Source organism: Myxine glutinosa, chromosome 12 (genome assembly GCF_964187855.1).
Source record: "Myxine glutinosa chromosome 12, kmMyxGlut1.1, whole genome shotgun sequence".
Classification (NCBI taxonomy): Eukaryota; Metazoa; Chordata; class Myxini; order Myxiniformes; family Myxinidae; genus Myxine; species Myxine glutinosa.
This window is the reverse complement of record NC_136272.1, coordinates 7,474,137-7,502,134: the sequence shown is the minus strand read 5'-3', so window position 1 is coordinate 7,502,134 and position 27,998 is coordinate 7,474,137. Positions and strand designations below refer to the sequence as shown.

Genomic DNA, 27,998 nt, shown 5'->3' with positions numbered 1-27,998 from the left:
GGGGTGTACTTACTTTATCACGTGACTGTATATATATATATATGTATATATATATATATATATATATATATATATATATATATATATATATATATATATATATTATATATATATATATATATATATATATATATATATAAATATATACATATATATATAAATATATACATTATATATATATATATATATATATATATATACATTATATATATATATATATATATATATATATATATATATATATATATATATAAATAATCGGTGAGAGAGCATCATCATGATGTCACGGGTGCTGCCCCCGCAGAGTGCAGGGACGCAAAGGCCACAGAAGAATGAACCAGTGACATCGGAGACGGTCGTCTTCTGGGGAATGCGATTGTGGCAGGTTGTAGGTGTGTTTTCCCTGGGAGCTCTTGCTGTCGGTAAGTTTATACAGTATTGAGGATACATTCCCTGCATCCTTCACAATGTTACATCATTTTCCCTCCTCTCACCTCACCACGTCTCTTTTTCCATCATTTTGCTCCTTTTCTCAATTTTTCTTTACCATTTAGCCACCCTCAAGCTGTCCTGAACTCAATGCTTGTGTAATTAGAAAGGCACTCGGTCGAGACCATGCCGAACAGTTTACGTTTTGTATCCACTGATAGGCTGGATCTGGATTCGGACCTGAACCAAAATCGAATCAGGTTGTTCTTGTCATCTAACCAACTGATGCACAAAGTTTTGGCTTAAGTCGTCCACAACATTTTGAAAGATTATGCTACATATCGTTTGACCCCAACTCTCAATGGTGAATTAATCAATTCAAAAAAAATAAAAACTTCTCTTATCCGGATCCGAATCTTCATCAAAATCGAATCATGTCGTCCTTGTCACAAACCCAACCTCTCCACAAAATTTTGTCCGAATCCATCCACAACTTTTTTTAGATATCCTGTTCACAAACAAACAAACAAACAAACAGACAGACAGAGGTGAAAACATAACCTCCATCCACCTTCGGTGGTCGAGGTAGCTATAGAGTTCATAGAACATCTTACCCCGTGGCTCGCGTTGTCTTGAGAAACAAGGACATGTACAGTGTGTACGAGCGGAAAATTTGATTGGTCATGATGACGTAAAATGCCGCAATAGCTTGTCCAAGTATTACTATAGGGAAGAGTTTTGAAAGCGTCAAAAAGGTGATTTGTGTTCTTCGATATTCAAATGTATGATTCAATGGAAATATAATAAGGATTTTAAAGGTTGTAGACAAAAAAATGGAAGTTTACTGCTGTTGACGCAGCATCTTTTACACCACCTTATTTAATATGTTACATTTGTTGTTTGTGCCTGCTGTTTGGGTCCTTTATAACATCCTCAAAAACAGTAACTTTCCTGTTTGGAATGATTTCCAGTTTTGTTTGACTGGCAGACAGGCGGACAAAGTAAGACATTCACACCCATGTCCTCGAAGAAAACGGTTCAGTGTGGCATTTTTAATATGAAACAGACAAAGCCTAGAAACAAACAAAATGCTTTTGAATTACCCTTTAGAACCCTTACAATTACCCTTTAGAAATAAACATGGTGGGTTAGAAAGGTTCTTCTTCTTCATTTGTGATGGACGGACATAGCCAAATATTGAAGCGGATTTCACCTCGTAAAAGATATCTCACACCCTCTCCGCGCACGTGCGATCGGGAAGAATTCAGAGCCAAAGTATTGTTGTGGTTTTGAGAGTGTAAATATGACATCATTAAAGGTTAAAGGTTTGCCCCCCCCCCCCCACCCCCCATAGTTAGTCCACAAGCAACACGTAGGCCCATTAGAATTAGTTATGTCATAGTATGTGTAAGAGTAGGCCATTTCCCTAGTGACATCTGCATTGTGTAAAGAAATAAGCTTAGGCCCCTTTCATTTTGCGGCCACCCTCCAATTTCCATCATGGGCAAACTCGATCCTGCGCCCCATTTGGCATCCCTCAAGTTTGTTATGCTTTGGCCACCAGCAGCGTTAGCTGCCCTTTGCTCGCTCAAACTAGTCAGGTAACCACGAGGGAGGCCTGAAAAGAGGGAGGAGCGTGAGGGTCAAGGTGTGACCGCGTCAAAGGCGGTGACGGTAAGGGCACCAGCCAACCAAGGCTGAGAGGGCATGGCTTGAGAGGGTGTGGTACAGAGCGTCTAGTAAGTTCGAGAGGGTTCGCTGGGCAAATCTATATAAGCCAGCGCACAAAGCCCTTGGAGAGGACTCGTGCAGAAAGACTGGCCAGAAGGACTTATGAGAAGGACTGGTTGAAAGAGGACTCGTTGGGTTAATTGCGCTTTGTAAACAGGACTCGTGCGACAGGACTCGGATGAGGAGGACTTGTGCGAAAGGACTGCCCTTATGAGGACTTATGAGGAGGACTCGTTGGGTGAATTGCGCTTTGTGAGAGGACTCGTGCGACAGGACTTGGATGAGAAGGACTCGAAGCACTGGTATTGAGAGAACTGATCCGGAGCACTCGTGTGAAAACTGCATTAAGAGGACCTGCGTGCACACGAGTTTCGAGCCTTGATTGAGAAGCACATTGTTCGCGTTTATTGAACTATTACGAACTATTCGCTTATTACGTATGCAGCTGAGCTGCAAGTGTAACCGCCAAAGCCAGCCCTACCGTTCGCCCTGTGATAATCCCGTGCACGCCAAACGACACGTGGAGAGCTCTGGGCCGCTGTGTTCATCTACTTCGCGGTGCGAGTTGGGGACCCGGAGAGCAAGCTGCCTGGACGCCATCCCTGGACCATCGACCTGTTCGTCTGCAACCCCGTGTGAGTGTGTCTGAGTGTGATGGGCCCGTTTGTCCAGAGATAAGTTAAGACTGTTTAAGGCTGCACTGTGTATTCTGCTTCTTCTTATTGTACAAAGTGTAAATAAATCGTGTTATTTCTTTCTTCCATTTCGACCGTTTCCGTGATTTCCATCATTGGGTAAGCGTGGCACGATTACGAACCGCTTGGATCGGGTTTAGTCATTGCTAACGGCTCGGGTCACGGGTTCGCTACTGCTCGGCGTTTCCACCAACACCCGTGATTCGGGCAAGGCTTATTTCCTCGTTTCTGGGTGGCGTTAGTACTTAGGTAATAGCGAATTCCTAGTCCTAAAACCCGATCTAACGCTGTCCGGGAAGGACGTCATCGGTCCCGGGTCCCGTCGGCTAGTCAAAGACAAGGGGACTAATCCCCCCTTGGTAAGGGGAAAAGGCCGGCGCTGAGATCCGCAATAGTATTATAAAATGGCAGGTTAGTTTTTATGATTCGTGTTCAAAATAAAACATTAAATTCAAATAAAGTTGTTCCTCGATCATAAACCGACGTTTGTATACGAACAAAAGGACAGACAGACAGATTGAAGTGACCAATTGCTTAACCACGCTTTTTGCTTCATGTACGCGTGGGTTAATAAATCAATGATTTTGTTGATGTTCATGTTTTTTATCCTTTTGTATGTTTTTACAGTTTTGTTTACAGTTTTAAAACAACTCGTTGTTATGGTCATTTTCATGAGCCTCCACCTGAGATCCAAAACAAATATTTCTGCCCATAATTAGAGTGACGGACTAGCGGTAGGAGATTGCGTGCGTCACCAAACCAACATGGCTGCTTTTGCTCCTGCAGTCATAACCCTTTGCTGCATGTTCAAGTGCCGTATCCCACGGACCAAGAAGGAGATCGAAGCGAGATACCAACAACGTCAAGCTGCCAAGAAATACGCGAGTAGTCTGGAGAGCGTTCCACCTCTCAGTGCAATCACCGTCACCCCAGGTCCGATTCCTGATTCATCCACAGTTTTCATTTTTTGCCTTGGACTTTTTCACTTTGCTCTTCATGTCTTTTCTTTCTGTTTCTGCTGCAAAAGTCTGGGTTTTTTTTCTTCTTCTTTATTCTTCACTTTCTTCCCAGATTCTGTCCCGCTCCAGACTCTTTCTGGACACGTTCGGTCATAGAACAGGCGCTTGTGGCCACCACCACCCAACAACCGTCTCCCTCCAGGGTTGCTCCTGGTTTTCCGTGACCGCATTCTGTTACCGAGCCGGTTACATTAAGGAGCACTTCCCATAAGTTACGCCATTCCGTTCCCTGGGATGTTCAAAGTGATGTTCTTCAGTCTCTTTGCCTGTTCCTTTTTGTTTTACTTGGGAAACTTTTTTCACCGTTATTTTTAACCTCTGAAATGTATGCCATTGGTAACCAAGTCTCACATGCGTTGATCTTATACCGTCTGCTCTGTGTAGCAGTGACTTTGACGAATTGTTAACACAATCAGGAACCTGACTAAGTTCGACTCGTTTGAGATTAAACTCTAAGGGAATGAAACCTTTGTCTCGTCATCCAACTCTTTTTCTTCTACTTCATGAGATTCCTTTTAGTCACTCTCAAACCTAATTTGTTATTCTGCCTTTGTTTTCTCTCCACATATTCCACCTTCGTGCTTATATGTCTCACTTCACCCACCCATCCATCCCATCAGGTGCTGTAACAACAGGCGATACCAGTGTGGATGGAAACGGTGCTGTGGCACCCGTGACGGAGAGCAATCCTGCAAGCCCCGGCGTCCAAAAACGTGGCAGAAGGGACAGGGAGAATGTTGGAGAAGGAGGTGAAAGAGACAAACCAAACAACAGGGAGACTGACAAGGGAGTTACAAAAGACAAAGATAAAGGGGTTCAACAAAACAGAGGGACGACAAAAGGAAAGGGAACAGGAAGGCAAAGAGAGACTGAAGTAGAAAGAGGGGAATATAAACGGAAGGATATTTTACCTGGAATTCCTAATAGACAAGAAGGGAAGAAGGGAGTTTTGGAAAAAGACCGTTTCGGGGGTAGGGGGCGGCGGGCGACACAGGGGCGAAGGAACTACAGGACAGGGAAAGACTAGGGATGCACTATCTTAAGGTCGGCCTTCTTTACTTAAATTATCTTGCTTGTAAAGATTGTATTTTTTACGTCAATATATATCTGAGACTTGGCTAAAGATGGTGGAAGAAGAAATGCGGGCAAGCGGGTTAACAAGGGGAGATGCAGAAAATAGGGCAAAATGGAGAAGATTGTCATGGGGACCGCAAGGCTAACCCCACTCTAGCAGGGAAAATGGCCTTAAAATGCCTGTTGTTGTTGTTGTATATTTCTGAACCTCCACCCCCACCAGCCATTCTTAAATTTAAGAGGCAGCATGCTGTATCCTGGACAAAAAATACACTGGGTTGTTTGCCATTACTTTGCCAGCAGAATTCCAGGGCAAATATTTGGAATATGGATGGAATACTGGCACACAAAGCCTCTCTATTGTCAAAAGGTATCATGGAACATTTCGTGTCCACAAGTTAGGGCTAGCAGACAAGACAGTCGGCTTAACGTTACCGTAAACAGCATATTTTAGGATGCAATGACTCTCTTGGAGGTTTGCGTGTTGTATATGGACTCTACTTTGTTGGGAGTTGAAACCAGAGTAAGTGTGCAACTTATGAACTCTCCTGTCAGTAGTGACATCTATAAACTAGAAGGGCACTCGGTAGAGCGCACACCTCGGTAGAGCGCACACCTCCGCCTGGTGAACAGTTTACGTTTTGTATCCCAATGATAGGCCGGATCTGAGTTCGGACCTGAACCAAAATCGAATCGGCTTGTTCTTCTCATCTAACCAACTCGTCCACCAAGTTTAGACATAACTCGTCCATAACTCCAAAACCATGAAACCTAGCGGCCAAAGACATTGCACGCCTACTAAGGAAAGTCTAAGGGAGTGCATGAATCAAAACTGGGTAATTGGGTGAATTTAAACATCCATTTTGAACATAATTTTGCGGGTGCACATCATTAAAAAATTTTTTAAACCTTTACCAAGATAGCCATGTGCCATCTTGTTCAGTCCGCTGCCACCTTGCAGGGGTCTTAAGCCGCCATTTTGTTTTGGCCTGCTCAACAATGCCTCGATTTGGAACAGGCCGCACTGGTATCTGTACGATAAAATGCTCAAAATGTCTTTTTTCACTTCCCTCACTTATATCATCGGATGCCTGATATTCACACCTACAAATCGCTGCAAACATCCTTTTTGTAGGTGCTGTAGATTTCAACTTATGAGGTCGGAGCGATGCCCACGGTGATTTTCGAGCCGCCACCTGTCGCCATCTCCAAGAGTAGATCCATATAAATGGTAGATGAATGCTTTTTAAAACGCCCAAATGTTTTCGGATTTCAACCCGAATACCTATATAATTGGTGAGATGGTGAGCTCCGAACGATAAATATGGTGTCAGGTGTGAAAAATAACCGATAATTAAGAGATTGGCGAAGATCGGTGAAGGAGGCACGTGACCTCTCAAATGCGCTAATCGCTAAATATTCAAGAACCGAAAATACTACAAAAACAATCTATACATCGATTTAAAGGTAATGTTACTGCTCATCTAATGACATAACTCTCAATAGGCCGGTCATTTTACGAATATACCCACCACAAATTGCAATAGTAATGAAACTTGGCATTTTTGCTTCTTTTGACCCATGTAATAACATAGTAAAAGTCAAGGAATAACGAGGCATTGGAACACATTCATTTCGAGCAACCACTTTTTGACAGTTATGCACGAAAATAAGCTAATAAAAATGGCACAAAATAATGCACTTAATTTGTTATTTCGTTCACATTCTCAAAAGATGTCAGAAATGTAAGTGTTTAAGAGTGTAAGACAGGCCTTATGCCCTGGTTTTACAATACATTTGACATGTAAAGGTATATATATTGAGATAATTGACATTTAAGGTAGCTTTATCCCAATAAAATTGAATTTTTTCGAAAATATACATATCAATGAATTTTGAAAGCTAATATAATGGTCTATCATATTCTTATATCAAATTAGATTTTACTCTAGTCTAATTAGGTGAACAAAGCCTAATTAGGTGAATAAAATTTAATTACACGAACAATGATCTCCATAGCAACGACTTTGGACCTTGGATACGGTCGCTTTTATATAACCAATCTCAAAAAGTGTGGTATCAAAAGATTCGGAATAGCCTATAGTGCAATCCAGCTGAGAACCAATCAGAAGCCTCAACCAGATAATCCCTGCCTCGCCTCGCCTCAACTGCCCGAACTGATGCGTCCTGTCTTTGTGTTCTGAAAAATCATACCAATTTTCTATCGTCCACCATTTTTCTCCACGATCATCGTTCTGGTGTACATCCAGGTCAGTCTGCAATCTTTCTGCTTCCCATGATCGACATGAACAGCAGTGATCCAACTTGCATCTATTCAACATTGACATTTCTATGTGAGCACGCCAAACAGTACAACGCAAAGGTCATCATCACATTTGACCAACCACTTTGGTGGAAGGCGCTTACCATCATCGAAAGCCAACCGGAGGGCAGTGACTTGCGTAAGGTTGTACTGCGCTTGGGAGGCTTCCACACGTTGATGAGCTTCTTGGGGAGTATTGGAAATATCATGTCAGGATCTGGACTGCGCTCTGTTCTGGAACTGGTGTATGCTGAGAACACTGTAACGCACATGCTCTCTGGCAAGGCATATGACCGAGCTATCCGTGGTCATCTCTTGGTTGATGCAGCACTGAACACTCTCCTCGCAGAAAGGGTACTTGGTACGCTAGTGCCTGCTTGTTCGCAGGCTCAGGATGATGGCCCTCAGGGCACTACAGGAGATGACGAACCAAGTGAAGACGCGATAATGCAAAGCATAGATGAGGCACAGGCAGCCATGGATCCGCATGATACCGAGGCAGGACAGGCAGCCATGGATCCGCGTGATACCGAGTCAGGGTCGCAAAGTGTGGGAGCTGGCCCAGTTGACCTGTGTGAGCTACGAAACCTGTATGATTCATTGTTGAAGGGTGAGGGTTGCACTGAAGATATCCTTTCAGCCCCGGTTCTGGACTCTGTTCGTGACATCATGAATGTTGCTCGACAATCGAAGAAGGATCTGCGTACAGCACAGCTATGGCTGCAATACATGGACATGATAGACATTCTGAGGACATTCCTGAGGTCGGAACGCACTGGTGACTGGCGTCTGCACGTGCACGCTTTGCACGACATGTTGCCCTACCTAGCAGCTGCAGGCCACAATCTGTACACAACATCTGTGTACATCTACCTGCAGCGACTGGCACAACTGTCTATTCAGCATCCGGAGGTCCACCATCAGTTCCAGAATGGATTTCACGTAGTGCGGCGTTCAGATCGGTACTGGGCCGGCTTGTCCACAGATCTTGTGATCGAGCAAGTGCTCATGAGAAGTGTGAAAACCACAGGGGGACTAACAAGGGGTCGTGGAATGAGCGAGCCGCAAAGGATCACGTGGCTGCTGTCCACCCCCATATGTGCAGAGGTCAACATGGCTTTGCAAGAGTACACATCAGTGCAGTATGGGACCAGTGACCAGCACAAAGAACAAAGCGCAGCTCGACAAGGACGGGACACAGATGACACGCACAAACTTATTCGCTACCTGTCATCAAAGGATCCCTTTGGAAACGATCCAACTCTGCAAAGCATTGACACTGGCATCACAGCTGGAGATTCGGTCAATGCTGACCAAGCAGCGTCAGTCGGCAGGAAGATCTCAGATGGAATGCTTGACAAAAAGGTTCTTGATCACACGTTCAAGAAGAAAGATCAGGTTGTGACTCTTGACACACGTTCATCATTGAAAACTGGCAGACAATCCGTTCTGATAGATCCACAACTGTTGTTCCAACGTCTGAGTACGGCAGGATCACGCTGTGATGACCTCAAAGATGTCTTCAAGTACGAACTAAGCAGTTTCCCACCAGCACTGTTTAAGACCACTGATATCCTGCTTGAGGCCGACAAGCCAGCGCTAGCCGAAGCCATTTGGAAACAACTCCCCCTTGACGTTCGCAACACAGTGCTGCCACAGAATGTGCAATATGTTCTGGATGGTGGGGCATTGCTACACAGAATTCCTTGGAATTCTGGCGAGACATATGGAGGAATCGCCAGTCACTACGTGCGATATGTTGGAGACAGGTATGGTAACGCTGTCATAGTGTTCGATGGATATGTGAGCGCACCCTCCACCAAAGATGTAGCGCACAGCAGGCGCGTTCGATCTCACAGCAGTCCCCTTGTCAACTTCACAACGGACATGGTATGTACTATGAAGAAAGATGACTTCCTTGCCAACCAAACAAATAAACAACGTTTCATCAATCTACTGAGTGATGACCTTCAACGGCGGCACAACGCTGTTCATCATGCCAGGGCAGATGCAGATGTTCTCATAGTGGAGACAGCCATTGCATGTGCAAACACCAAGGACACCGTGATAGTTGGCGACGACACCGATCTTCTTGTTCTCCTTTGCAGTCGTGCAGGGCCCACATCTCACAACCTGTTCTTCCGACCTGAGCCTAAGCTGACGTCAAGGAGGCAAGCAAGATGTTGGAATATCGAGCAAGTGCAAAAGACACTTGGACGCAATGTTTGTGACAAGCTTCTTGTTGCACATGGACTCCTGGGTTGTGATACCACGTCAAGAATTTACTCGATTGGCAAATCAACAGCCTTGAAGAAGCTGAACTCCAGTGCGTATTTCTCCGAGCTTTTGGCAAACTTCAACACTCCTGGAGCGTCAAAAGAGGATGTCATGACAGCTGGAGAGAATGCCCTGGTTTGCTTGTATAATGCCCAGCCCGGGGAAACACTGGACATGCTGAGGCTTCAACGCTTCCACCAGAAAGTTTCAACAAGCACTGTCAGAGTTGAGCCTCGTACCCTGCCCCCTACATCAGCATCTGCAAAGCAACATTGCCTACGGGTGTATGTTCAGGTTCAGCAGTGGCAAGGAGTTGCCATGGATGCCAATGGTTGGGGATGGGCTATCCGTGACGAGAGAATGGTTCCCGTGATGACCGAGATGAAGCCTGCTCCAGATTACCTTCTAGATGCCATCCACTGTGGCTGCAAAACAGACTGCAGCACCCTACGATGCAGCTGTCGCAAGTACAGCCTGGAATGCTCTTACGCATGCAGTGAATGCAAAGGACTTCACTGTTCTAATGTGACCTTGTCAGAACCAGAAAGTGATCCAGAAGAAGAATAAGCTCTTAGGTTGGTGCTCGAATCGCAGTTCATTCAATTATTAAATAAAACACTTTTTTTTTTTTTCAATATTATTTTCAATATTATTTAACGATTTTTTTTGTATATATAGTACGATATGAACTTGTTCACATAAAGCCATTACATTGCAGGCCTCAGGGACATAAAATTGCAGGATCTCATAAGGATTTAGCACGGAAACAGTTTTTGGTCTGAAAACTTTATGCAGATTTTCGCTTAAAACCTTCTCTTAAAGATTGCAAAAATTGGAAATGTTCCAATGCTCCGATTCTCCTTGACTTTTAGTATGTCATTCTCCACTAAATTTGACATTGAAAAATGCATGTTTCATTACTATTGCAATTTGTGGTGGGTTCGACCCCAAAATGGCGTAGATTGACTGGACTACAAGGGTGAAAGAAGAGTTTGTAGAAAAACGGTTACCACCTTAGTTAACTTCTCCATAACATATACACCCTGCAAAAGTTTTAAAACAAGCGATTTTGAATCGTATACCTGTTTACCAAGGTACATGTTCTGACCCTTGATGGAAAAACATTCAACCCAAAAACAATAAAAGAAATATGTTCAGTATTGTTGATATTTCTGTTCAACATTTTGCAGCCTGATAAATAAAATGTTTGTCTCCAAATATGTGCTTAATTGTGGTAATCCAATAGATGTACGTTAGATCCCAGGCAACACTGGGTACCTTTGTGGGAGGAGGGAGGGGAAGGTGGAGGTGGGATGAGGGAGGGGAAAGGTGGAAATGGGAGGTGGGAGGGGAAAGGTGGGAGGACGGAGGGGAAGGTGGAGGTGGGACGAGGGAGGTGGAGGTGGGACGAGGGAGGGGAAAGGTGGAGATGGGAGGTGGGAGGGGAAAGGTGGAGATGGGAGGAGGGAGGGGAAGGTGGAGATGGGAGGTGGGAGAGGAAAGGTTGAGATGGGAAGAGGGAGGGGAAAGGTGGAGATGGGAGGTGGGAGGGGAAAGGTGGAGATGGGAGGAGGGAGGGGAAGGTGGAGGATGGAGGAAAAAGGTGGAGGAGGGAGGGGAAAGGTGGGAGGAGGGAGGGGAAAGGTGGAGGTGGAGGAGGGAGGGGAAAGGTGGGAGGAGGGAGGGGAAAGGTGGGAGGAGGGAGGGGAAAGGTGGGAGGAGGGAGGGGAAAGGTGGAGATGGGAGGTGGGAGGGGAAAGGTGGAGATGGGAGGAGGGAGGGGAAGGTGGAGATGGGAGGTGGGAGAGGAAAGGTGGAGATGGGAGGAGGTAGGGAAAAGGTGGAGGAGGGAGGGAAAAGGTAGAGGAGGGAGGGGAAGGTGGAGATGGGAGGTGGGAGAGGAAAGGTGGAGGTGGGAGGAGGTAGGGAAAAGGTGGAGGAGGGAGGGAAAAGGTAGAGGAGGGAGGGGAAAGGTGGGAGGAGGGAGGGGAAAGGTGGGAGGAGGGAGGGGAAAGGTGGAGGTGAAGGAGGGAGGGGAAGCAGTGGAGTGGAAGTCCAGAGGGTAGAGGTGAGGTGGTAGGTAGGAGTGGGAGGGGGGACCCGGCATTGCCCAGCAACACCGGATACCTTTGCTTGTAATAAACAAGACTGGGGCCTCCACTTGCACATTGTCTCTATATTGTCACATCATTTACAGAAATCCTACTAAAGCCAGGTGCATATTACTTCCAATATATTTAATGATCAGCGGAAGGGGACTCGGGCTGAGATGGAAGATTGTGTGAAGAGTGATACAAATATCCAGGGGGAGGTGGGAGAGTGGAGAGAGTTGGCTGGGAATAGAGGGCAGTGGAGGAGTATTGTACAAAAGGTGGGGCAGCAGCAGCCTGGTGCCATTAGGCCTCACCCCATAATAAAGGGAAATGAGGAAGAAGAGGAAGACGCGGGGTGGTGTTCGTTGGGAAACAGTGTGTACGTTTAACCTCAGCCTAGACTAGGCCAGAGGTAGTGGTTGAGACCGATGTTCTGCTGGTAATTGCGAGGTACTGGTGATGGGTTTGGTGAGCGTTTGGTGATTCGAGAGGGTTTTCATGACATTGGTGGTCATGGTCGTATCAGCGGTGGGTGTGATGCACCAAACAGGAGGTGGGAGAACACCAACACGGCTCGAAACATTTGTACTGATGCTGGACGTGGCCTGTGAGGCCGAGGGTGCAGGACTAAGGCCTAGACTCGCACCGCGAGCCTGTCGCTTCAGGTCCACACCCAGGTTCCAGCGTTTCCAGGTTTTCTTCACTTCCGCCTGAACCTAGGGTGGCAAAGCACAGCAATATAAAGTAAAGTTGCGGAAGACCATGAGATAGGTGCACTGGTGCAGGTGTTTCAACACACAGTAATTGATCAAAAGGATGTGGTGATGAATCTTTGCCATGGTTCCTGTTACAGAGAACCAGTGAAGCTGTGTATTCCCGCCAACACACCTCGCCGTTACAGAAGCAGTAAATGGTGGCAACCAAAAATCCCTGCACAGGTAAACAGGTGGACAACAAACAGACAGAGTATGTCGTCAGTGAACGATGGTTAATCTGCAAAGCACCAATCATTGGGTACCGGTAGCGGAGGTTTTCAAAATCAACATCAATATATTTACTCAAGTTGTATTTCTGATTTGTACCTGAGCTTATGGAAGTTTAGATACATTCAGGAATGGAGAATAATCAGACTGGAATTTTGGGAAGGAGGGAGGATGGGGGCGGAGGCCTGAATGAAGCAAAATGAAAGCTTTAAATGAACAGGAGTATTTCATAGGTAATTGGCTAAAACACCTGTATTAAGGTTTCTTTGTGAAAATGTTTGTGGTTTCAGATTAATGGTTTATACAGTTGATAATTTAATTGTCAATACCAAGTATAAATAATTAGTCATTTTAGGATTAAACAGGTTATCACAAAGAAAGTCTGCAGGTGTAAGAAGACGTATAATTGAGTAGTCTTGCTTTGGTACAAACTCCCCGAAATCCACTGTAAACAATCAATTAAAACTGTGCTTGTATTTGGCTGGTGCATCAGAAAGACTGAACAGGTGTTTTTTTTTAGGCCATGATGGGGCTGGACGACCCTAAAGCTCTCTATGTAAATCTGAGTCTGGGTAGTCGGTGGTTCAAACCTCGTCTGATTAAAACCAAAACTTGACAAATGTTACGTGTGCTGCTTGCTTGAGGCTCAGCATTTTAAAAGGATAAAATATGGACAAACAACCATAGGTTGGCAATCGCAGCGTTTGGATTGATGGGCCTATTGGCCTCTTCCTGAGTTGAAGGTAGTTGTAAGGGAACTCGTGTTATATTAGGCCAAAACATCTTCTTCTTCAAATATACAGACTTGGCATTTAATATGGAATATTTTTTTTTTCTTGACTTGGGTTTACTTTCTTAACCCAGTATATCAATCTGGTGAGTTTCTTTTACACTTTGGTGATTTATTTGTTAAAAGAACCATGTCACTGATTGTCTGTCGCAGCAAGAAGTCAACAACAGGATTATATCACAGGTGGCGTGGCAAAATGTACGGACAGGTGCATTTGATGATTGGCTTCACAGTCGGGTATACAAGGGTTGTTGCGTTCTGTATTAGTGGAAAACAACTGCTGCACGTCTCCAAAAGTTATTGCCGCTTCCTCTGGAGATGGTCCGTCAACTCGACAATGCTGTTTGTCATGGAGTGGTGGCTTTACGAAATTACGGCATGAAACAGCGTGCTATTGATCGGCAGTATGGCATCACTCAAGGTCAGGTGTCAAAGATCCTGAAACGAAATGCTCAGAGGTGTCCCTACTCCAATACCGAGGTCAGGACGTCCCCGCAGAACCACAAGGAGGGATGATCGCCAGCTGCACCGGTTAGCCCGCAATGGCCGTACCAAGTCAGCTAATCGGCTTAGGGCTGAGTGGCAGCAACTGACAAATGTGCCTGGATCCAGAAGGCTAGTCAACCAACGACTGGTTCAAGCAGGCTATCGTGGCAGGCGTCCCCTGAGAAAGCCACGCCTGACCAGACAACACCGCCAGCGCCGATTGCAGTGGGCCAGAGAGCACCGTCAATGGCAGCCAGGACATTGGAATCACGTGATCTTCAGCGACGAGTCTAGATTTCTGGTCTATCGTCAAGATGGCCGCGTCCGAGTGCGCAGACAAGTGCATGAAGCCTTCAACAAAGATTGTGTAGTGCCAAGAGTCCAAGCTGGAGGTGGTGGGGTGACCGTTTGGGCTGCTTTTCATGCAGGGGGCAAAACTGACCTGGTTGTTCTGAATGGAAACCTGAACCAGTTAAAGTACAGGGCCATTCTGGAAGAAACATTGCTTCCATTTGCTCGTACAGCCTTTCGAGGAAACTTTGTCTACCAAGATGACAATGCACGGCCTCATCGCGCTCGCATGATCCAACACTTTCTTGCTGACCGTGGTGTAGAGCATATGGAGTGGCCTGCCATGTCCCCGGATATGAATCCGATAGAGAACTTGTGGGCAGAATTAACGCATCAAATCGACCACTTGGACCAGCAGCCGACCTCTGTGCGTGAATTGCAGCAGACTATTGTCACTGCATGGCAAGCGATTCCTGTCCAAACCTTGGCAAATCTCGTGAACAGCATGCCTCGACGTGTACGTGCTCTACTGAATGCTCGTGGGGGTTACACGAAGTACTGAACTGTAATTTTACTGTCCGTAATCCCAGTCGTAATTTAACTTTTGTTTTTGTTTAAAAAAAAATTGGCTAGTGTGCAAAATAAAGAGATACTCCTGGAAAACGTACAGAAGTTTAACACAGTACTGTCCATGAATTGAGTTCGATATCACTTTACATCACTTTCAAGGATCGACCACTTGGTCCGGTCAATTGGTCAAAGGATCAATTTATTTGTTTCGTAATGTCAAATGTGGTTTTTGTTTCTTTACCTAGAATGACCAAATTAACAAAATCTAGAATAATTTCAACATAATTCCAATGAACTTTTGGTTCTAAGACATCTTGAAAAGGAAGTTCACCCCCACAAAAAAATATTCCATATTAAATGCCAAGTCTGTATATAAAACCGAAAACAGGGTCAGTGAAGACGTGAGGCAGTGAAGCTGTGTGACTACATATCTATTAATTATGTACGGTTTGAATGTTGGTTGCATCCTGTCTATTAATTACGTACTGTTGGAATATACCTGTAGACCCTTTGGACTGGTGAGACCCCTTAGACCTTTAAAGACCCTTTAATTCCCCTTAAGACCCCTAAAGACCCTTAAAGACCCAAAATAACCCAATAGACCCAAAAGACCCAAAATACCCCAAAGACTCAGAGAAGGCCCAAAAAAACTCCAAAGACCCAGAAGACCCCAAAAAAACTCCAAAGACCCAGAAGAAACCAAAGACCGTTAAAGACCCCGAAATCCCAAAAGACCCCAAATACAATTAAAAACCAAGAGGGCTCAAAAGACCCCAAAGACCCTTAAAAACCCAAAAGACCCTGAAGACCCTTAAAGACACTGAAGTTCTAAAAGACCTCGAGGACCCAAAATAGCCCAAAGACCCAGATGACATAAATAATTGAAAAAGACTGACAAAAAACAGTTTTACCTGAAATGAGTTGAAGAACATCTCATAGTGCATTTGCAGTAGCCATGGCAGGTCGGAACGTGTGGTGTAGGGCATGGCCATGAAAACGACGGAATGTACTCCAAACAGAGGCATGAGAACGAGCATCGAACGCACCAGCTTTCTGTCATCCACACCCTCATTGTTACCAACTCGAGGCATATTCTCGTGCTTTTCAATACCAAATATACACCGTTTTTAGAGAATTACTCATTGTAACGTTAATGTCATCAAATTCTGACGACGCACTGACCGGTATTGCTGTCGTCCGGCATTTTGTGTGCTGTGCCCCTCGCGCAATTTCCTCGCCAGCACTCGCACAATGTGCACAAAGAGGAAAAAGTTCACCTGCGGGAAAGGGGCAACAAAGGTGTACGTGGTACGGCATATTTCTGCTTGCAAACTCTGTGCTCTCATGTCGGAAAGCGAACGCCATAAAAAGCAGCCCTCACCAGAACAGTGGACAAGATGGGAAATTGATATATCCATTTGAGATGTCCGGCGCTCGTGTCCCAGCACCTGACAATGTGGTTAGAGGAATACACCTGAACGTGACACTTATTGATATACGAAAAACATTCAAAAGGTTATATGAACGAGACGCTCAACAGTTCAATCGTTTTTGACAAGGAAAATATATAATGACAAGAAAATTGACAACACAAGAAAATATATAATATAATATTTCAATACACAACAAGGAAATATATAATGTTATTTATTACTTGCAAAATCCAAGATTTTTCAAGTATATCGGTCGGTTGTGTTTGTGACTCTGTTAGTTTGTCACCGGCCTACAGGTCACAATTTTCAACCGATCTTCACCAAACTTCACCAAGTGCTAGAGTTGGTCAAATGCCAGAAGCCTATTGTTTTTGGGGTCAATAGGTCAAAAGGTCAACATAGGCCAACGGTCACCAACTTTGCTAAATTTCTAAAATCCTCCATTTTCATCCGATTGACTTGAAATTTGAAGACCACTTGCACATTGTCACTAAATAGGGAAACTAACTATTTTTGAGGTCAAAAGGTCAAAGGTCAACTCAAGGTCAACCTTCCAAAATCATCATTTTTCATCTGAAAAATCGTCACTTTTCATCCTGTTGACCCGAGCTTTGATCAAGATTGTAAATTTAAATCTTCATGAAATGGACAATTTGCTGTATCAATGGTAAACTTTTGGGGGACGGCGTATTTTGCAAGTATCGTGCTACGCATGACGTTTTCTTGTTTGTTTGTTTGTCACCGACCTACAGGTCACAATTTTCAACCGATCTTCACCAAACTTCCCCAAATGGTAGAGTTGGTCAAAAGCCAGAAGCCTATTGTTTTGGAGTCAATAGGTCAAAAGGTCAACATAGGCCAAAGGTCACCAAATTTGCTAAATTTCTAAAATCCCCAATTTTCATCCGATTGACTTGAAATTTGAAGACCACTTGCATATCTCCCTCTCCTTCGACCAATACACTAAACAGATCACAAAGACAGCCTTCTTTCACCTGAAAAACATCGCCCGTCTCCGTCCATCCCTCTCCTCCGTGGCTGCAGAAACCCTCATCCACGCCTTCATCACTTCCCGTCTGGACTACTGCAATAGCCTCCTTTATGGTTCACCCTCAACAATCACCAATAAACTCCAATACATTCAGAACTCCGCTGCCCGTCTACTCACCCATTCCCGGACCCGTGACCACATCACCCCCGTCCTTTACAAGCTTCACTGGCTCCCCATCTCCCAGAGAATCCAGTACAAAATCCTCCTCTTGACCTACAAAGCCCTCCATAACCTGGCCCCATCCTACCTGGCTGACCTACTCTCCAGACACACTCCCACCCGCAACCTCCGCTCTGCTGGTACCAACCTCCTGACCCCCCCCCCCCCATCCGGACCAAATTTAGATCCTGGGGGGACAGGGCCTTCTCCATCGCTGCTCCCACCCTCTGGAACTCGCTACCTCACACCATCAGAGACTCCTCCTCACTCACCACATTCAAAACATCACTCAAGACCCACCTGTTCAACACTGCATTCAACATTCAACCCACAGCATTTAACCCCTGACTATCTCCTCTCCTTCTCCCTCCTTTGTGCTTTGAATATTTCCCTATTGATTCTTCTTTTTTTGCAATTGTTTTTATGTTTTGCTATGCATTATGTTTTGCACTCTGTCAAAGCGTCTTTGGGCTTCCTGAAAAGCGCTATATAAAATAAATGCATTATTATTATTATTATTATATCTGGTCACTGAATTCAACCACCAAGTATTTTTGAGGTCAACATAGGCCAAATGGTCAACATAGGCCAAATTTCTAAAATCCTCAATTTTCATCCAATTGACTTGAAATTTGAAGAGGACTTGCATATCTGGTCACTGAATTCAACCACCAAGTATCTTTGAGGCCAACATAGGCCAAAAGGTCAACATAGGCCAAATTTCTAAAATCCTCAATTTTCATCCAATTGGCTTGAAATTTGAAGAGAACTTGCATAATTGGTCACTGAATTCAACCACCAAGTATTTTTGAGGTCAACATAGGCGAAAAGGTCAACATAGGCCAAAAGGTCAACATAGGCCAAATTTCTAAAATCCTCAATTTTCATCCAATTGACTTGAAATTTGAAGAGGACTTGCATATCTGGTCACTGAATTCAACCACCAAGTATTTTTGAGGTCACCATTGGCCAAAAGATCAACATAGGCCATCATGTATCATTGGAAAACTTTTGGGGGAGGGCGTATTTTGCAAGTATCGTGCTACGCATGACGTTTTCTTGTTTATTTATTTATACACCTCGTTATACTTATAGGGGCCGAATTTTCGAAAGGTGTTTAGCGAGCGTCTTGCTAACACATGCCTAACCCTTAAACGCTGACAAAAACATCTTTGTACGTGCACAGCAAAACGCACGTCCAAACATCAATTTACGAAGGGAGATTAACATGTGTTTAGTTGTGCACATCCAATCAGCCAATTAGCCAATTAGCCTTTGAAACCCCGCCCATATGTCTAACATCCAATCAGCCAATTAGCCTTTGAAACCCCGCCCATATGTCTAACATCCAATCAGCCAATTAGCCTTTGAAACCCCGCCCATATGTCTAACATCCAATCAGCCAATTCGCCTTTGAAACCCCGCCCATATGTCTAACATCCAATCAGCCAATTAGCCTTTGAAACCCCGCCCATATGTCTAACATCCAATCAGCCAATTAGCCTTTGAAACCCCGCCCATATGTCCAACATCCAATTGAAATTATGCACCTGCATAGAATCAAAGCAGCACAGACAATTATTGTTGGAGGGGATTCAGCGCATTGCTCCTCATGAAAGGTTTTATTTTATTTTATTGTATTTTTTGTACACTAAGTCAAGGCTCGTGTAAAAGCTTAAGAAAAATAGAACGGCACTCAGTAGAGAGCAAACCTCCGGTGAAGAATCACTTAAACAATTCTACCAGCCGGATCCGGATCCGGATCTTCACCAAAATCTAATCATTTCGTCCTTGTCGCATTCACTACATCTGTGCCAAATTTCGTCCGAATCCGTCCACAACGTTTTGAGATATGTTGTTCACAAACAAACAAACAAATGGACAAATGGACAGACAAACAGACAGGTGTGAAAACATAACCTCCATCCACCTTTGGTGTCGGAGGTAATTAAATAAAATTAAAAAATCGAAGGTTGATCCAGGTCTTGTACTAGATTCAGTCGCCATTGAAATGATTCCTTCGAGAGTCTGTAACTCCGGACAAATTTGATATCGTCACACCTCTCCAGAGGATTGCATCTATCCTCGAAGATTCTCAATGCACGTCGACAAACTGTCCTATTCCTCTCCCCTTCTCCCTCCTCTGGAGCTTATTCAAACATTCCCAACGAATCCATATTCACCATCCTGAAGCGCGGTGCTGCGTGCGCTAAGGCTTACGAAAGGAGCAAGCGGACAACGCGGTTCATACAAAAGAGTCTTTATTCAAAGCACTCAAACTGCAGCACTAAGCTGCTCGGGGCTGCGCGCCCCGTGTATATCCTGAGGCCACGCCTCTCTCCCCGGCGTGGCCCACCCCCACTTGGTGTGCGGGGTGATGTCACCACGTCAGTGCTTTCGTGTCCGCCACACGCGCCCCCCCAGAATCCCCGCGCACCTGAAGGGTCAGTTTGCGGGGCAAACGGATGACCCGGCCTAAGCGCCCCCTGGCGACTGGCGGCGTCCGGGATGCAGGGATGCGGCTGCCCCTGGGATGGGTACAGGATCGGGGGGCGGCGTGGCGGCGGGGCTGGGCGGTGCCGGGGGTCCGCCCGCAGGGGGGCGGCCCCGACGCGGGGGTCGGGCCACTGGCGGTGGATGGTCCACGTCGAGGCGGGCCGGCTTGAGGCGGTCCACAGAAACGCGGTCAGGCGTACCGCCGATGTCCAGGGTGAAGTGCTTCACCCCGGTCTCCAGCACGTGGAAAGGCCCGTCGTACGGGGGCCGCAGTGGTGTCCGGTAGGCATCGTGGCGGACGAAGACGTACTCCGCCGTGCGAAGCTCCGGGGTGACGTGCGTCAGTGGGTGCCCGTGGCGTGCCGTTGGCACCGGGGCGAACCTCTGGGCGGTCTCCTGCAGAGCGGAGCGCTGCTGTGCCGCGGACCATGGTGCCGTGGAGTCGGGGAGGAACTCGCCCGGCACCCGCAGCGGTTGCCCGAAGACCAACTCCGCCACGGATGCGCGCAGGTCATCCTTGGGCGCCGTCCGGAGGCCCAGCAGGACGCAGGGGAGCCTGTCGACCCAGCCGCCGTCGCGGAGGGTGGCCCGGAGCGCGGCCTTCAATGAGCGGTGGAATCGCTCGCACAGGCCGTTAGCCTGGGGGTGGTAGGCCGTGGTTCGGTGCAGCCGGACCCCGAGCCCCCGCGCGACCGCCCCCCAGAGCTCCGAGGTGAACTGGGGGCCGCGGTCGGACGAGATGTCAGAGGGGGCACCGAACCGGGCGATCCAGGTGGCGATGAACGCCTGCGCGACGTCCGCCGCCGTCGTCGACGCCAAGGGCACGGCCTCCGGCCACCGGGTGGTGCGGTCCACCATGGTGAGGACGTGGGTGAAACCCTGTGAGGGGGGCAGAGGTCCCACCAGGTCCACGTGGACGTGGTCAAACCGGCGTTCCGGCACCGTAAACGGGGCCAATGGGGCCTGGGTGTGCCGGTGCACCTTGGCGCGCTGGCATGCGAGGCACGTCCTGGCCCAGCCGCGGACGGCCTTCCGGAGGCCATGCCAGACGAATTTGTCGGCGATCAACCTCTGGGAGGCCCTCGTGCCCGGGTGGGACAGGCCGTGGATGGCGTCAAACACCTGGCGCTGCCAGCCCGCGGGCACGATGGGGCGAGGCCGCCTGAGGGAGACGTCGCACAAGAGGGCCGCGCCCGCGCCGTCGAACGGCACCTCGGTGACGCGGAGGGCCGTGACGGCGGTCCGCAAAGCCTGGACATCGGGGTCAGCGGCCTGGTCCACTGCCATCCGGGCATAGTCAATGCCGAGGTGGACTGCGTGGGCGACGGCCCGGGAAAGGCAATCCGCCACCGGGTTGTCCTTCCCCACGACGTGCCGGATGTCCGTCGTGTACTCGGACACGGCCGAGAGGTGACGCTGCTGCCGGGCCGGCCACGGCTCGGTGACCTTGCCCATCGCGAAGACCAGCGGCTTGTGGTCGACGAAGGCCGTGAACGCACGGCCATCGAGCAGATGGCGGAAGTGCCTGACCGCCAAGTGAAGCCCGAGCAACTCGCGGTCGAAGGTACTGTAACGGCGTTCGGGCGGGCGAAGCTGCCGGCTAAAGAACGCCAGCGGTTGCCAAGCTCCACGCACCCATTGCTCGTGCACCGCGCCCACCGCATAGTCCGAGGCGTCGGTGGTGAGGGCGATCGGTGCATCGGGCGCCGGGTGCGTGAGCATGGTGGCGTTAGCCAAGGCGAGCTTCGCGCCCGTGAACGCCGCGTCCATCTGCTCGGTCCAGGTAACATCACCTTTGCCCGGCTTACCTCGGAGAGCTTCGTGCAGGGGGCGCAGGAGCTGGGCGATACGGGGCAGGAACCGATGGTAAAAGTTCACCATGCCCAGGAACTCCTGCAGCCCCCTGATCGTGCGGGGGTGCAGAAACCCCTTCACCGCCTCCAGCTTGGCCGGCAGGGGGACGGCTCCATGCCTGGTGACGCGGTGCCCCAAAAAATCGATTTCGGCGACGCCGAACCGGCACTTTGCGGGGTTCACAATCAGGCCATGCTGGCCCAGGCGTTCGAAGAGCGTGCGGAGGTGGTGTAGGTGCTCTTCGCGGGACGCGCTGGCGATGAGGATATCGTCCAGGTAGACGTATACAAAATCCAAGTCGTGCAGGACGCTGTCCATCAGCCGCTGGAACGCCTGAGCCGCATTCTTCAAACCGAAGGGCATCCGCAGGAATTCGAAGAGTCCGAATGGCGTGGTGACCGCCGTCTTCGGGATGTCCTCCAGCCTGACGGGGACCTGATGGTAGCCGCGTATGAGGTCCACCTTCGAGAAGAAGGACATGCCCGCCAAACGGGCGGAAAAGTCCTGAATGTGGGGGACGGGGTAGCGGTCGGGGGTGGTGGCGTCATTGAGACGGCGATAGTCCCCGCACGGTCGCCATCCCCCGCCGGGCTTCGGCACGATGTGCAGCGGCGATGCCCAAGCACTCTCCGAGCGCCGAACGATGCCGAGTCGCTCCAGGGTAGCGAACTCCGCTTTTGCTACCGCTAGCTTCGTCGGCTCGAGGCGGCGTGCCCGGGCGTAGACCGGTGGCCCGACGGTGGGGATGTGATGGGCCACCCCATGCTTGACGGCCCCCGCCGAGAAGGTGGGCCGCGTGAGGGCCAGGAAGCTGGCGAGGAGGCGGGTGAATTCGTCCGCTGCCGGAAGCGTACAGATCAACGTGGCCGGAACCGAACCATTCGGCAAGCCGCTTGGCAAGCCGCTCGGTGAGCCGCTCAGTGAGCTGCTCGACGAGCTGGGCAGCGCACAAGCGAGCGAGCTGAACGTCTCGGCCTGGACAAGACGTCTGTGCTTTACGTCGACCAGGAGCCCATTTGCGCACAGGAAGTCCGCGCCAAGCAATGCCATGGGCACGTCGGCGGTGACGAACGACCATCGGAAAACCTGCCCTCCGAACCGCAGAGAGAGGCAGCGTTTTCCGTATGTACGGATGGGCGTCCCGTTCGCGGCAAGCAGCGCGGGGCCCCCGCCCGCGGTGTGCTTGTCCGACGTATCGGCAGGAACGACACTCACCTGCGCTCCCGTGTCGCACAGGTAACGGTGCCCGGATAAGGTGTCCGTTATGAACAGTAGGCTGTTCGAACGGCCGGCGCTCATTGCCACTATCGAGCGCCGGCCCGGGCGTTTCCCGACCTGTCGAAGGAGCACGGCGGATGACACTGTCGAGCCTCGTGGCCGAACCTGGCGTGGAACCGGCACCAGGTGGTGGAGCTGGAGGAGCGCGGCTGGCTCCGCCAGGCTGGTGGAGCCGGCGGTTTTCCCCGTGGTGGCGGTTTTCTCCGCGGTGATGGGCGGGGTGTGGCGGCGGCCATGAGGTGTGCATCGGCATCAGCCTCGGGATCCACGAGGTGTGCAGCAGCATCAGCCTCGAGATCCGCGACGGCCGCACCGACTCTCGCCCGCGTGTCCGAAGCCGCGAAGTACCTGTCTGCCTCGGCGGCCAGTGCTCGGGGTTCCGTTATCACGGTCCCGGCCAACGCGAGGCGTACCTGTGCTGGTAGTTGGCGACGGAAAAGCGCCCGGAATAGAGAACCAGGGGCTTCGTCGCCCAACAGCGACAGCATATGGTCCATTCAGACCGACGGGCGCGTGTCGCCGAGCTCGGGGAGATCCAGGAGGTGGTCGGCCCGTACGTCCTCCGTGAGGCTGAACGTGGCTAGGAGTAGCCGCTTGAGCGCCTCGTACTTGTGGCCGTCCGGTGGGTGGCGAAGGACGGACACAACGCGAGCGGCCGTGCCGGGCCCGAGGGAGGCGACGACGTGGCAGTAGCGCGTGTCGTCGCTGGTGATGCGCCGAAGCTGAAACTGGGCTTCAGCTTGGACGAACCAAACTTTGGCCTGGGCCTCCCAAAATTCGGAAAGTTTGACCGACATCGCGTTGTTTGCCATTGCAATGGCGTCGTGTTCGGAAGGATCGCTATGGCAATCCAACGTCGAGGTCACCAAATGAAGCGCAGTGCTGCGCGCGCTAAGGCTTACAAAAGGAGCAAGCGGACAACGCGGTTCATACAAAAGAGTCTTTATTCAAAGCACTCAAACTGCAGCACTAAGCTGCTCGGGGCTGCGCGCCCCGTGTATATCCTGAGGCCACGCCTCTCTCCCAGGCATGGCCCACTCCCACTTGGTGTGCGGGGTGATGTCACCACGTCAGTGCTTTCGTGTCCGCCACAATCCCATGTATACTACAAATTATAATCCGTGCAATTGTTGCTTCGAGGCCCTAAGCACACTTAAGCATGCCCTCGCCGACGTGGACAAGTTTCTTTGTTATTTAAATGCTTGTGACTAGGTTTTCATCACACATTAGATAATCACTCTTCAGCGATTGGCGACTAACTTTAACCAGGTAATCATCGCACGATTAGCGATTCAACACGGGTCTAACTCTTAAACGCCTTTCGTAAATTCGGCCCATAATGATTTTGGGGGGCTAATCAGCAGAGATTTGTTGTCAAATCTAACAGGACACCTTTGCACGACTATTGGGCCTTCATCATCATACTAAAATACGCCATTTCGTGTCTGTCTGTCCGTCTGCTGATGAATTTTTGATGCCAATGCATTCCGTCGTTACTTATCCAATCTCAACCAAACTTGACAGGATGACGAAGGGTTACATAATGAAGGTTATAGCGCATTCATTTGCCGCCCCCCTCTCCCCAAGGGGGTTTTCTCCCCCCGATCGAGTTAGCCCGCCATTGCCGTCATTGGCGTTGTGTGTTGAGGTGTATATCAATGTTAAATTAGCTTTATCGTGGTGATTTTCCAAAGACACTTTTAATAACAAAATTAATGATATGCGCATATTGTTAATGTTATTACAAAACAATATTAATACGAATAATGTCCCACTTACCCAAGGCGTTTTTCCTGCAGTGATAACGTGTGTAAATAGCTTATAGTTATCATGGCATTTCTGTGGGAGCAACGGCTTCTACAGGAAGTAAAAATATTATAAACCACAAACACGTATGCTTAGCTTTTTAAACAATCGCTACTGCTCTTTATAACACTAAATGAAGAAATTGGGATGAATCCCGACATCCGTGAAGGAAGGTTTACTTACAGAACTGAGCAAAGATCTACTGTACTCTATATAACCCACAAATGTTGGGTTAATAACATGGCCCTTCCTGCCACTAACATGGCATTTTTCGTAGCGAACTTTTGAAACTCGCTCTTGCTGTTTGATACAAAACTGAAAGGGAGAAGCTCGGGTTGTGCTCCTTTACCAAGCAGCTAGCTAGCGCTTGCCAAGCCAGCCGTTCCTTAACGGTTGTGAATGGAGTGCTTGCTCAAATGCTTAAACCACTTGGCGATCTCTCCACAAGAAACTTGGTAAATGAACACACACCAAATGTTCTTTAGACCCGACCATAGATCCACTGTAATCTATATACCCCAAAGAGGAATGACCCTCCCTGCCACTCCCGTAATCAGCGGGTGTACTAGTAAGATTCAAATTGTATAAATTCGAAGGCATAATTAAATTTACATAATCACTCAAAAGATAAGTAAATTTGTATCAGTATACTGGCTAATTAAAAACTATGGTCTGGGGTTATTCTGGCACCTTACACCAAAAATGACCCAAAATGTACCTGGAAAGATGAATAGATTATATTTAGAGACAAAACACCACCTTGTGGTACGTACTGTGTATTGGCGAACGTCAGTCGCATGGACACCCAAGCTAGTACCAGGACTGCTGGAACTCCTGGAAGTGGCAGGAAAAACGTGGCAGATGATGGGTTCAGGTAGAGTGTATGACAGATGTGATAATAAAAAATGGAGCTCACATAAACATGAGACACATCACACATGGCAGTAAAATAAATAACTAGGAAGCATCTCAAAAAGCAAAGCCTGTCCGCATCAGCTTTGTACTCAAACTAAACATGACGAAAACGACAGTTAAATAAGATTGTACATTTTAATTTGTGTTCTCAGTATTCTCATAATAAAGGTTTGTTGAAGATCGGATGACAAAATCTCAATTGGTAACAATGTTATGGCCTGGACAGACACACTGGAGCTCAATGGTAAATAAATAAAGAAGCACAGAAGTAATATTGACTGCTCCAGCAGGGAGTGTTTCAGATTTCTGGGTTTGTGTTTCAGAGGATCATGGGTCACATCAAAAATCTCATAGTGGCAGATCGTGATGGCAACTGGGAAATGCAGTTATCTACTGCCGACTCTGCCATGTGCATATTCCGAGAATTTGACGCCATCAACTACCTCTGGTAGGGCTCACGGTATCTCGAAAGAATGTGCTTGAGGTGGAGAATTCTGAGTTGCACATGAATGGTCAGCTTGTGGTGAAGGACAGGTGTGGCAGCTTCTATGCGGTGGCTCCAGACATGAAGCTGGAGCAGCCTCTAAAAGTAAGGGTGGATTGTTGGGCAGATGCGCACTCAGAGATAGTTGTTGAGCGGCAGTTGTTTTTCTATGAAGTTGTTGGCATCTCCAATATTTTTCGTGCTCTCAAACGACCAGCTCTTGGACCATATGGAGACAGCAATCCACCTCGAGCCGAGCGGAAGGCAAGGGGAGTTGTTTGCTTGCAATATTGCTCAACTGCTTGATTTTGTGCAAGCTCCCAATAACCCGTTCCTCATTCCTGTCCTCGTCAATCAACTCCGCAACCTCGTCACTAAGCTTATATAATCAACTAGCAGGAGTACCAGGCATTGATGGGGGATGGGGGGGGGGGGAGGGAGCAGGAGAGGGAGGGGTAAGGAAGGGAGTGGGGGGGTGGAGTAGAAGGGGGAGGGGAGGAGGAGGTGAGAGGAGAGGGAAGGGAAAGATATACTACATATACATCTTTTGGTGGGGGAGGGGGGCGGATTTGACAGGCCACTCCGTTTTGGGGGAGGGGGGAGGGAAGGGAAGGAAGAAAAATTTACCTGTGCAAAGAGTGCTTCATAACCTCAGTGTTGCCCATAACCAATATAATGGGAAAGCAATTACATCCAAATCAGAATCCATCACAAATGTCAAATCATCATTTTACCTTTTTGTTGAATATATTCTGATGAATGTGCCGTTCATCACGTTTCTGAGTTAGGTATGATGACGTTCAGGAAGAAGAAGAAGCCTTATCATCAACTTTGACTGCTTCCGGAATTGGTTTATTATTTGTGTTCAAATGTCTGGTAATTGTTTTGTATTTATTTATGCACGTGTACTTGTGTGTATTTTTTTATTTTTTTTTCTTCTTTTTTTGTATACTGAATCGAGGCTCGTGAAAGAGCTGACATTTACTTCACAAACAAATCAACCAGACAAACAAAATATATAAAAAGAGGGAGCGGAAGACAAGAGAAGGGGAAGCACACAAACACTTGAGAGCACACAACATTTAAGAGCAGGGAGATGTGTGGGAGGGAGAGGGCTTGGGGGGAGGAGGCGTGGGACACAAGTGGGAGAAGTATAAAACACAAGGACACCAAGGACTTCCAGGACAGAAGTTGGTATTTCAAAAAAGTGGATTTGGGGTGAAATTAGCGGGGGTAGAAAAGATCAAGGTTTTGGATGGGGGAAGATAAGAGATGGTGGTGAACAGCTGTTTTAAAGACCTGGAGGGTGGAGTGCGATTGAAGAGAGTGAGGGAGTTTGTTCCAGAGGTGGGAGAAAAGAGGAATGAAGGAGTGAAGGTGAGCAGAGAGTCTTGATTTTGGCAGTTTAACCATAAGAGGGTTGCAGGCAGATCTTGTGAGACCTGTAGGAATATTTGCGGGACAGAGCCCAGAGAGAGCTGGGGGGGCAAGGCCAGAGAGGAGTCGGTAGAAGACGGAAAGACCACCAACCTGCCTGCGGTGAGCGAGTGAGAGGCCCTTGGAGTTAGCTTCATCACGGGAGATTCCAATAATTCTGAATGCTTTGGTTTCAACAGCGTGAAGGCGGGCTAGGTGTAAGGCAGGAGCACCAGCCCAGAGGGGAGAGCAGTATTCCATTGAGCTGCGGATGAAAGCCTTGTATGTGGTGAGGAGCTCAGATGTGCCAAGGAAGGACTTCGCACGACGGAGAATGCCCAGTCG

General features: G+C 48.1%; 3 protein-coding genes across 4 annotated transcripts in view; 1 reads left to right on the top strand and 2 right to left on the bottom strand.

Moving 5' to 3' along the window:
• Positions 1 to 6,428, top strand: part of TMIE (transmembrane inner ear) — a 28,299-nt gene extending 21,871 nt beyond the window's left edge. The window contains exons 2-4 of the mRNA XM_068099585.2: positions 305 to 422; positions 3,642 to 3,788; positions 3,927 to 6,428. Of these exons, the coding sequence (XP_067955686.1) occupies positions 305 to 422; positions 3,642 to 3,788; positions 3,927 to 3,970 (309 nt within the window). The 3' untranslated portion in view covers positions 3,971 to 6,428. The remainder of the gene's footprint in view (positions 1 to 304; positions 423 to 3,641; positions 3,789 to 3,926) is intronic.
• Positions 1 to 27,998, bottom strand: part of LOC137438259 (ankyrin repeat and MYND domain-containing protein 2) — an 821,307-nt gene that overhangs the window by 747,547 nt on the left and 45,762 nt on the right. The window lies entirely within an intron of this gene.
• LOC137416569 (parathyroid hormone/parathyroid hormone-related peptide receptor-like) overlaps positions 11,771 to 27,998 on the bottom strand; it is a 34,076-nt gene continuing 17,848 nt past the window's right edge. The window contains exons 7-12 of the mRNA XM_078766435.1: positions 25,612 to 25,672; positions 16,143 to 16,209; positions 15,944 to 16,038; positions 15,673 to 15,814; positions 12,530 to 12,571; positions 11,771 to 12,357 (exon numbers count right to left, since the gene is read on the bottom strand). Coding sequence (XP_078622561.1) covers positions 12,043 to 12,357; positions 12,530 to 12,571; positions 15,673 to 15,814; positions 15,944 to 16,038; positions 16,143 to 16,209; positions 25,612 to 25,672 — 722 coding nt within the window. The 3' untranslated portion in view covers positions 11,771 to 12,042. The remainder of the gene's footprint in view (positions 12,358 to 12,529; positions 12,572 to 15,672; positions 15,815 to 15,943; positions 16,039 to 16,142; positions 16,210 to 25,611; positions 25,673 to 27,998) is intronic.